Source organism: Doryrhamphus excisus, linkage group LG21, assembly GCF_037039965.1.
Source record: "Doryrhamphus excisus strain RoL-2023G ecotype Guam linkage group LG21, RoL_Dexc_Guam_v1.1, whole genome shotgun sequence".
Lineage (NCBI taxonomy): Eukaryota > Metazoa > Chordata > Actinopteri > Syngnathiformes > Syngnathidae > Doryrhamphus > Doryrhamphus excisus.
Window position 1 is genome coordinate 11,766,821 of NC_136377.1, and position 11,382 is coordinate 11,778,202.

General features: G+C 40.8%; 1 protein-coding gene across 1 annotated transcript; it reads left to right on the top strand.

Annotated features, from left to right (window-relative positions):
* The first annotated feature begins 1,377 nt into the window (after positions 1 to 1,377).
* gja2 (gap junction protein, alpha 2) lies at positions 1,378 to 2,442 on the top strand. The gene has a single exon (XM_058086473.2). It carries the CDS (start codon positions 1,378 to 1,380, stop codon positions 2,440 to 2,442), a length of 1,065 nt encoding a protein of 354 aa, XP_057942456.2.
* Positions 2,443 to 11,382: the final 8,940 nt, after the last annotated feature.

Below are 11,382 nucleotides of genomic sequence, written 5' to 3' on the forward strand. Positions count from 1 at the left end.
CCACAAATGGTGAAAACAAGGAACAGTGACAAACCTTCCTAGGAGTGGCCGGCCAACCCAAATGACCCAAGAGGTCAAAAAAGACCCCAACATCCAAGAACTGCAGGCCTCAGTTGCCTCCATTAAGGTCAGTGTTCATGACTCCACCCTAAGAAAGACACTGAGCAAAAACGGCCTGCATAGCACATTAAGAAGAACATTAAGGCTTGTCTTAATTTTGCCAGAAAACATCTTAATGATCCCCAAGACTGTGAGACGAAAGTTGAAGTTTTTGGAAGTTGCGTGTGTTCCATCTGGTGTAAAAGTAATACCGCATTTCAGAAAAAGAACCCCATACCAATAGTACAATATGGTGGTGGTAGTGTGATGGTCTGGGACAGTTTTGCTGCTTCAGGACCTGGATGACTTGCTTTGATAAATGGAACCATTAATTCTGCTGTCTACCAAAAATCTGAAGAAGAATGTCCAGCCATCTGTTGGTGACCTCAAGCAAAAACAAACTTGAGTTCTGCAGCAGGACAATGATCCAAAACACACCAGCAAGTCCACCTCTGAATGGCTGAAGAAAAACAAAAAGAAGACTTTGGAGTGGCCTGAATCCTATTGAGATGCTGTGGCATGACCTTAAAAGGTGCTTCATGCTGGAAAAGGCTCCAATGTGGCTGAATGACAACAATTCTGCAAAGATGAGTGGGCCAAAATTCCTCCACAGTGCTGTAAGAGACTCATTGCAAGTTAGCACAAACGCTTGATTGCAGTTGTAACTGCTAAGGGTGGCCCAACCAGGTATTAGTATTTTTTACTGCTTGTCCTAATGAGGGTTGCAGGCGTGCTGGAACCTATCCCAGCTTTCTTCAGGCGAGAGGCAGGGGTACACCCTGGACTGGTCGCCAACCAATCACAAGGCACATATAGGCAAACAACCATTCAGCCATCCAATTAACCTAGCATGTTTTTGGAATGTGGGAGGAAACCGGAGTACCCGGGAAAAAACCCATGCACGGGGATAACGTGCAAACTCCATACAGAGATGCCCAAGGGGGGAATCGAACCCAAGTCTCCTAGCTGTGTGGCTGGCGTGCTAACCACTCCTCCACTGTGGAGCCAATAAAAAGTTTAAAAACTGCATTTTGTGTCATTGACTAATATTGAAATGTGTTTCAATCTTGTGACACCCCTAATGTATGATACTAAAACAATAAGTGTGTATTGTTGTGGTGTGCAGTGTGGAACTACAACATGCTGATTGGGTTTTCTAATAATTAGGCTCGCAAAATGGCTGTAACATATAAAGGTAGCTTATCTTCAGGTGGAATTAATGAAATGATTGTCTCCACCCAGGTGTCAGTCCTGTATTGTCAATAAATTGGAGCTATCATGGGGGACTGGAACCTTTTGGGGAAGCTGCTAGAGAGCGCCCAGGAGCACTCCACTGTGGTGGGCAAAGTGTGGCTGACGGTGCTGTTCATCTTCCGCATCCTGGTGCTGGGGGCCGCCGCTGAGAAAGTGTGGGGAGACGAGCAGTCCGGCTTCACTTGTGACACCAAGCAGCCCGGTTGTCAGAACGTCTGCTATGACAAGACCTTCCCCATTTCCCACATCCGCTTCTGGGTGATGCAGATCATCTTTGTGTCCACACCCACACTCATTTACCTGGGCCACATTCTCCATCTGGTGCGCATGGAGGAGAAAGTGAAAGAAAAGGAAAAGGAACAGGCCCTCCAGAATGAAAAGCAGCTACTTGCTACAAAAGCCAAGAAGGCACCCATTAAGGACAACCAAGGTCATGTGCGGCTGCACGGCGCACTGCTTCGAACCTATGTTTTGAACATTATCTTCAAGACCCTATTTGAAGTGGCCTTCATCATAGCTCAGTACTTCCTGTATGGTTTTGAGCTCAAGCCAATGTACACATGTGACCGCTGGCCGTGCCCCAACGTGGTCAACTGCTACATCTCCAGACCCACCGAGAAGACAGTCTTCATCCTTTTCATGTTGGCCGTGGCAGCCATCTCTCTGCTGCTCAATCTTGTGGAGATGTACCATCTCGGCTTCACCAAATGCCACCAGGGTCTCCGCTACAGGAGGTCGCAGGCTGCGAGCGAGACCTCCAAATCCCTGGGGGAGCCCGTCATGCCCTTTGTCCCAAGCTACAACTACTTCTCCGGTCGCCCCACAGTGCCTGAAGCATTCCCCGTGGAAGCAAAGTACAGCATGACCGAGGCCAACCCCGCGTACAGCCCCTACAACAGCAAGGCCGTATACAAGCAAAACAGAGACAACATGGCCGTGGAGAAGAAAGGAAAAACAGATGGAGAAGACTTAAAGGACAAGAAAACATCTGCCTCGGTTTCAGACATGCCTGTGGAAAGCTTGCGTAGAAACAGCCAGTCCAGCAAGCATAGCAACAATAAGAGCAGGATGGATGATCTCAAAATATAGAGACTTTTCTGGATAACAGCCAACCTCAAACACAACAGACAAGTCGCTCGTTGTGGACAGGATAGACAGGAAAAAAACAGCCCCACTTAAACAAGTCCATCAAATTGTTCTTTTCCTGCGAGCTAGAAATATGATTGACAAAGTCAAATCTTATTTAAAGTCTTATTTACTTTTCTCAAAGACAGTACAACTAACAACTAATACAGGAACAAACAATGAGACTGTACTTCAACCACAAACAACAACACTAATTCTAATTGACATGGCATCGTTTCAAGGTTTTTCCGCTATTTTATTCAAGTAAATTATGTGTTACCATGACAATAAATGAAAAGAATACATGGTTTTAATACAAAAAACACGTCTTTTCCTATTAAAAATTTTTCAGTTTATCAGTTTACAAAAGCCCATCTTCAGAAACACAGCGGATCAGCCGATTCGGGGCATCCCTGGTTAAAAATATTAAAACAGCTATCACCATTAGTATTGTATTTTTGTCGACCTTGATAAATGCTTCTCTTCTAAAAAAAAAATGGCTCCAGTTGAACAATTTGAACAACAACAACAACAAAAAAAGGAAACGAGGGTCATTTGCTGTGAGTGCCCAAACAAAGCATTCACGCATTGGTGACTAGGTATGGGTAGTGGTTCTTTTAAAGTTGGGACACTATTGACAGATTCTGGCTGGGGAATTCTTGAATTATCCTTATCGTGTGCATGTATGCGGTTTATTTGTTCAAAGAATGCACACAGGACATTGAACAAAACTCTGTATATGTCTCCTTCTGTTCTTCTCGTATTAAGCACTATGGGCCTTCTGTGAGGCATTGAAGCACACTGTGCATTTCTGAGTGTCAGTCTTAAATCGAATATGGCTGCAAAAGAACTCACCATGACGGCAAAGAAAGTTGCAAGGGGTAGAACTTTGATAAAGAAGGCGATAAACAATTGAATTCCAGAAAGCACCCGTAGCAAAATAGATGGTGTTACAATAGGTTTGTAATGTAAAGGTTGTGTGGGGATTGGTTTAAGGGAGACACATAACAGAAAGTGAGTCGGGCCAGTGTGTGTCGTGATGATTGTATGTACCTGCTGCTGAAGTTTACAATAAAGTATAGCTCTGACTATCCATTCTTTAAAGTTAAGTTTGTAACAAACTAAAATGTGACTCTTCTGTCCTTTACCCTCCGTTCTCCTTTCATCACTGTGTTTACCAACTATAGAGCAGTTGTGGTTTTTTTTTTCTTCATATTTCTAGTTGGGCTGTCAAATGATTAAAACATGTAATTAAATTAATAATCACAATGTTTGCAACATGCCCTTTTATGCGGTATTTCATGAACAATAAGATAAATGAACAAACAGGACACAATTAGTGTATATAATGTATCAACAGCTCCAAAGTTCACATCAAGCTAAAAGATATCACACGTTTGAAAACAATTCCAGCCATGAACAGTTTAAAGACACCATGTACTTCAAATTGAATTCGCATTTTTTGAGTGTAAATGCATTTGCAGTAAGAGTTATGTTAGTGAGTTATAGGAATTAAGGCTGTCAATCGATTACAATATTTAGTCATGATTAATCACATTTGAAACACACAGTTATCTCAGAATTTATCAAAATTAAATCGACCCTTGTGAGGAAAAAGCGGTAGAAAATGAATAAATGAATGAATCACAGATAGAAATACGTTTTTATCTATAATATGTGGGGGAAATCTCTGTGGTAAACAATTCAATATGCAACTACAACAATAACTACCATATATTTGGGAAATATGGGCCATTATTTAAAAAAATAATTATACACAGTCAGAAGGTATATGTTTGTTTTACAATTTTTCTTTATTAATATCATATTAGCTCTTATATTCGCCCACAATGGTTCAGCAAATACAAAATGTGAGCGAGTGAGACTTCTCACACTGTTCTTTTCATTAAAGTGCCAGCTCAAAATAAGATTGGTTTATTGATGATACTGGTTTTAAATTGTGAGTATTTTTGTGAGTAGAAAAGCCTATTTGTGAACATTCAGAAAGGATTATTATGAAATATTTCAAAATGTACAATTGAAAATACCTAAAACGCATTTCCTCTTGGAACAGGGCAACAGTCATGATATCATTCATTCTGTCACGCTTCGGCATGTCTGTGTTGCGGTGCGACCCCAGGATGCAGAGAGCAGGACCAATAGCAGGTAAATAATATTTATTTTAGCTATAATTGTAGCAGCAGGCAAAAGGCAACTCAGGTAGCAGAATGACAAATGATAATAATCCCACAAAGGGAGATGCACACACTTGAACTAAATAGACACTCAAATTAGGGACAGGTGTGGGTAACTAAGACAACAGAGGCAGACAAGGAAAAACAGGAAGTCAAACAAAATAAGAGCGTGCCAAAAGGAAACCAAAGCCCAGCCCGTAAACTCAAACCCAAACTGTCACTTAGGAACCCACACAGGGCGTGACACATTCATTCATTCATTTTCTACCGCTTTTTCCTGTAAAAATTGCAAACTCAAAGTCATTTCATTTCTTTTAAAAAACATTAAAATATACAGATATTAATAACTATATTACAGTAAACATAATTTGATTACAATACTGTAACTATTAATTAGAAGTCCCCCAGTTGTTTGAATATTTAATACGGGACCGATTTGTCTTACTTTGTCTATCTTTGACTATCCTTGAAATCTATTGTCCCATACACAGAAGGATGTATGGATGTATTTTCCCCCTTTTCCTTTCACCTCACATTTGCTCCCAAATGCTGATACTATGTGGGTATGCATAAAGTTGATTAATTGATTAGTTTATTGTGCATATTCGTGGTACACAACCTCTCTGAAAAAGTCCACTAAGCTACTAAGTATTCATTTAGTGCCTTTAATTTGATGTTGTTCCTGCCATAGTTTTACACAATACACAAACAAGATCAATCAGATCACTATAATGTACAGTAAAGTCTCGTTATATCGATATCGGTTATAACAAATTACTGCTTATTACGATACTATTTTCATTTCCCGGCAAATTTCTAGTCTTTTATGATATAATTAGTTCTGTTAGTACGATACCCGGTTATTATGATAATCCGGTTACTACGATGCCCTTTTCATTTCCCGCCAGCCAATTTGGTCTGCTTATATCGATACAAAAGCAGCTTAAATCAATCTTTGCTTAAGGATTTCAATACCAAAAAAGAACACGGCGAACGGCTGCTTCCAGTCAACTTTATTTTTCACACTTCCACCACCAGAGCACAGCACACACACCGATTCCCGCACTTCCTTGTTCACAGGTCATGCTCAACCTGCCCCACATAGCTGGCCAAACACATGCCTGCAACAGAAGAACCAACTGACATAGCATACACACCTATTCCAACGAAGACACAAGCGTACAAATACATGTATTTAATTGTGTTGTATTCAGATATCTTTTTATCGCTTGCAATAATCACTGTTTTTCATATGTACATGCTGGCGTTCGTTGGTTCTTCTGTTGTCCTTACGAGGAGGACGAGGGACACATTTATAAGTTGGAGATACATACTGTATATGGCAGTGGTTCCCAAAGTGGGGTAAGCATTCCCCCAGAGGTACGTGAATTGCCAAAGGGGGTACGTGGATAAAAATGTAAAAACAATTAGCCCCTAACACTCAAAATTACGAGTGCGCTTGAACACCTCAAAGTGCAACGAGGGCGCAGTAGGAAAAAGACAGAGCGGCAAATTGTCTCCTTGCCCTGTGTGCATCATATCAACAAATAAGTCAAATAAATGATTGCTTTGTGCATTTGAAGACTTCATTTATATTGGCATTCCATCTAATCCCCGCACAGTCCCTATCACAACACATCCTAGGTAAGTTATATTTATGAAACCGCTGTTGTTGCTCATATGACAATAAGACAATGTTACAAAATGTTCTACTTATTATAACAGACATTCATGTTAAACAAACCTTTGGACAGATACAGCTTTATCATGATTGGTCAACGTTCCCCTTCTATTTGCTATGAAATGAATATGCAGACTTAAACCACAGCCATCCTGAGTGGACAAAAAAGCTCAATTTAAGTCCACTCAAATGGAATGGATTGAAATGGAAGGATGACAACATCATAGTGGAATAAAAGATATGTAGGATGATAACTTATCTGTTTATCAGTGCTCATGTCAAACTTTATCCTAATGTCACCATGCAAAATACACATTTTTCGCTCGGAATTACTATAAAATGAATGAACCATTGAATTATCTTCAATATTTGAAGTTAATTAACGTAATAAAGTTTATGTTTGTTTAAGTGTGCAGGCGTAGTAATGTCTGAGGAAGTACATGACCGTCAAAAGTAACGGATAATAGCACACCATCAGGTTTACAAACAAGTAATAATCGAGGAACATTTTTATTGCTATTTAAGTGTTTGTACACATAAATACTCAAAAAGAGAAAGTTTCCCTCGGCTGAAACCTTTGAGAGCAAATACAGCGTGTTTTATGAGCTTTTCAGGCTAATTGTAATAGCAAAAATTCCATCCCTACCCAAAAACACTAATTCGATGATGCCTACAATAAGATCTCTTTGATAAGTTGGTGCAAAAATAACTTTAAACTCTCTGGAATGAAATAATAATGTCACAAGGGTGGCACAGCTGTGTTTGTGGACACCAAAGCAGTTGTGATATAAATTCCAGCTCTTTTTAGAGCAGGGGTCTCAAACTCAATTTACTTGGGGGCCACTGGAGCTAGGGTCTGGGCGAGATTGGGCCGCATCAGGTTTTCAACCCCCCCCAAAAAAACGCAAAATTTTTATTTTTCTGCACAAAATAAGATGAAAAATAAACAAACAAATCAAGAATAAAGAAAATCAATCAATGAGTAATAAATAAATATAATAATAATAATAATAATAATAATAAAACAGCAAATAATAAAAACTTAAGAAACCACATATAGTTGGTGGGTAGACAAATTATTTTTTTCAGATTAAAATGAACAAAGCATTATTAGAGCCCTGTAGACATGACATAACACGACTATAGTCACATTTATACTCTTTTTATTTACAACATATTGCGCAACTGCAGAGTCTTGAGACACATGCTAACTCGCAAACTAGAGAGCTAGCGACCTAAACGGTAGCCTTCAAGTTATTTCCTTTAAACTTAAATAGCCAAAAACTTACCACTTCCACACGGATAGGGAGGTTAACTATTGACAGTTATTTAACCTTTAACATGAACATTAATCAAACGTAATAATTTTTTCTGGGTACATGATACCATACAGCATCCATATCAAATTTGCGCGGGCCGCACTAACATTAAACTTTCATATCAAGGCGGGGGCCTCAAACTAGTAACGCTAAAATGCTACTTACCATGTCTTGAAGTAACCTCTTATCTTGAGAAACTTTCGCCTGTCAGGTCTCTACTTCCAAATCGGGTTCTGTATCCAACACATATGGCTGTATGTTAAAAGTGGACATTTCAAAAAGATAAATTGCCTTTTATTATCAACTCCTATAAAGTTGGATACGCAGCTAGCGGCACAACACCGGAAGTCCTCCTAAGCACTTGGGAGTGTGACCAAAGCAAAGTGGGCGTGCTTGGAGGTGGGCCATGGGTGGAATAAATTAAAACAGACTGTGGGAAGCACAAAATCTAAAGAAATACGGCTGGAATAGGTGCAGATTCTGCAAGATCTAGAACCTTTATGTGCTGGTTATAGAGTGGAGCTGCTCTCTAGGACTAGTTAATATGAGCTAGCTAACAATAGAGTACATGGGAAATACCTATTTTGACACTAAAGCCCTCACAAAAAAACCCTCAAAAAACAGTGATCTATTATTTACATAACTGACTTGTATATTAACCAAGCTACAATGAAAAACTGTACTAACTCGCTAACCGCTCATCTCAGCGTCATTCACAGATGGAAGAATGGATACCTAGCTCTCAATTTCGCTACAAAGACTCAACAAGATGCTCATTTGCTCAAATGCTGTCAGCATTTTTGTACCTGAGGACTGGAAGACATGCCTTGTGCTGGAAGACACAGCCATCCCAAGGAGAGCAGGCTTTGTTTACATCATGTGCACAAAGCTTTGGTATGTTTCACTGTATAGGACTCTGTTCCAGTCCCTGAAGTGGTACCTTGAGAGACACACATCCGTCACCAGTTAGTGAAATGTATGAAAATTTTCAAGAGCGAGCGGCAAGCACTTGGGAGTATACATGATACTCTTGCAAACTCTCTTACCGCCATACTTCCTCTATATGCTGGCCAGAGCCAACAAATTTCCCCATAATTGGTAACGCATACTTTGGGATGTAATTCCCACTTTACCATAACATCAACATGCTGTAAATCAGTCATAAGGACACAGCGTTTCCAATGGTTGGAGCACAGTATTACGTTTACTGCATTAGCAACACAACATTTCTTTCATACTTCTGGAATCAACTGACTCACCAGATATAATCGTATTAACGTATTAAATCGTATCTAACGTGGATACTGCATAAAATAAGCACTTCCTTGTTCACTGTAACACTACTGAAAGGAGTCTGTTATGGGACTTTATTTCCATCCATCTATTTTCTATGCTAGGGTCACCAGGGTCATGGGGGCCTATTCCAGGTGAGAGGCTGGGTACACCCTGGACTGGTTGCAGGGCACATATAGACAAACAACCATTCACACTCACATTCATACCTATGGACAATTTGGAGTCGCCAATTAACCTAGCATGCATGCTTTTGGAATACGGGACTGTCGCGGCACGCGCCCAGCCCCGCTTCGCACCCCAGCCCGACCGACCCAGCCCTTAGAGCCAATCCTTGTCCCGAAGTTACGGATCTGACTTGCCGACTTCCCTTACCCGCCTTGATCTAACATGCCAGAGGCTGATCACCTTGGAGAACTGCTGCGGATATGGGTACGGCCTGGCGCGAGATTTACACCTTCTCCTCTGGATTTTCAAGGGCGACGCTTTCCAGGGCGCGGGCCCCTCTCTCGGGGCGAACCCATTTCAGGGCACCTTGCCCTTCACCAAGAAAAGAGAACTCTCCCCGGGCTCCCGCCGGCTTCTCCGGGATCGTTTGCGTCACCGCCACTCCAGGTTCGGGGATCTGAACCCGACTTCCTTTCGATCGACCGGGGGCAACGTAGGCCATCGCCCCGCCCTTCGGAACGGCGCTCGCCCATCCCTTAGGACCGACTGACCCATGTTCAACTGCTGTTCACATAAAACCCTTCTCCACTTCGGCCTTCAAAGCTCTCGTTTGAATATTTGCTACTACTACCAAGATCTGCGCCCGCGGCAGCTCCACCCGGGCCCGTGCATCCGGATGCATGGGGATAGTAAGGACAAGCGGCATAGAAAATGAATGAATTAATAAAAATTGGTTGCCTCTTGATGCTTTTTCTCTGCATACGGTAAACACTAGATCTATTTCTTTCTCATTTCTGTGCATTACAAGACCAGAGAATGAGTTAATTTCAGCTAGCTTACAATGCTGTCTTTGGGATACACCTATTTCGACTATGAAATCGAAAAAAAAAAATCAACGTTGCATGGTTTGAATACTACATGCTGTGATCATGCATTAAGAAGTACACTGATGATAACATGAAATAGTTGCAGTATCTTGCCGTATTTTGATGATTTAAGCCTTGATATTAACCAACTAACTAGACCGTGTTCTCTGTCTTTCATCCATCGCTTGCAACGTCACTTTAAACGCCAACATCCAGTAGTTGGGAGTTCTTTTGTTAATCCTCCTGGAAAGATGGCAAGCTCAATTAATTTGCTTCACTTGGTTTTTCACATTAGCGGAGAGATGGGTGCAAGATTGTTTTGAAGCCCCGGAGGCATGGCAGACGGTAAGCGTACATACTGTACGTATTATGTCATATTCTCTGATTGGTTTATAGCTGCCAGCGTAGTATTACATCCCCGTGTGAGCGGGTGTGAACACTCAATCAAGCAGAGCGCTTAGCGAAGTAGAACAACAACAATTTTTTTTGGAACTCACACACAAGGCACACTGGATTATAAAGGTGCCTCATCGATTTTTGAGAAAATTAAAGGCTTTTAAGTGTGCCTCATAGTGTGGAAAAACAACTGTTCAGTTCAGACTTTATGCCTTTATATAATGACAAATTAGCACAAAATAGCATTAAGAATTTAAATGTTGCCAATCATAAATAAAACACAAATAATTGACCGTTGTAATAGTGATGAAAGTTGGAGTTGGTTCATTTCTGTTTAAGCAGGACAGATTTCTATTTAAAGGGGACCTATTATGCTCATTTTCCCACCCTTTGTATTGCGTTGTGGTCTCCTGTAGAGCAGCAACACACAATAACCTGCACAGAAAACTTTTTAGATTTTCCAGAATCTGCACCTATTCCAGCTGTATTTCCTTTCATTTGTGCTTCCTGACAAAACTGATAAATCACACGCCCTAAGTGCTTCCTAACCATGAACCATATAAGAAAGTCCACGCCTCTGTGACATCACAAAGGGGCAGTTTTACCACGTCTTTTGAAACCGAGTGTTTTGAGCCATCCCAAACTTCTCTCAACTTTGCTAACTTCCAAATGCCAAACCTCATTATCTGAAACTTTGGCATTGTTTAACATGAGAATACAACATTCTAAATAGATTTATATGTCAGAAAAGTGGCAAAAGCATCATAGGTCCCCTTTAATAAAGATATTTATTATAAAAGATTATTATTTTGTTCTGTTAATTGGTTATCTCGAACTAAATCATTCATTCATTTTCTAACGCTTTTCCTCACGAGGGTCGCGGGGGGTGCTGGAGACTATCCCAGCTGTCTTCGCAGCTGGCACATATAGACAAACAACCATTCACACTCACATTCATACCTATGAACAATTTGGAGTCGCCAATT

What these genes read in the sequence shown, in the direction of transcription:
- gja2 (XM_058086473.2), top strand. Translation starts at nt 1,378, where the DNA reads ATGGGGGACTGGAACCTTTTGGGGAAGCTGCTAGAGAGCGCCCAGGAG.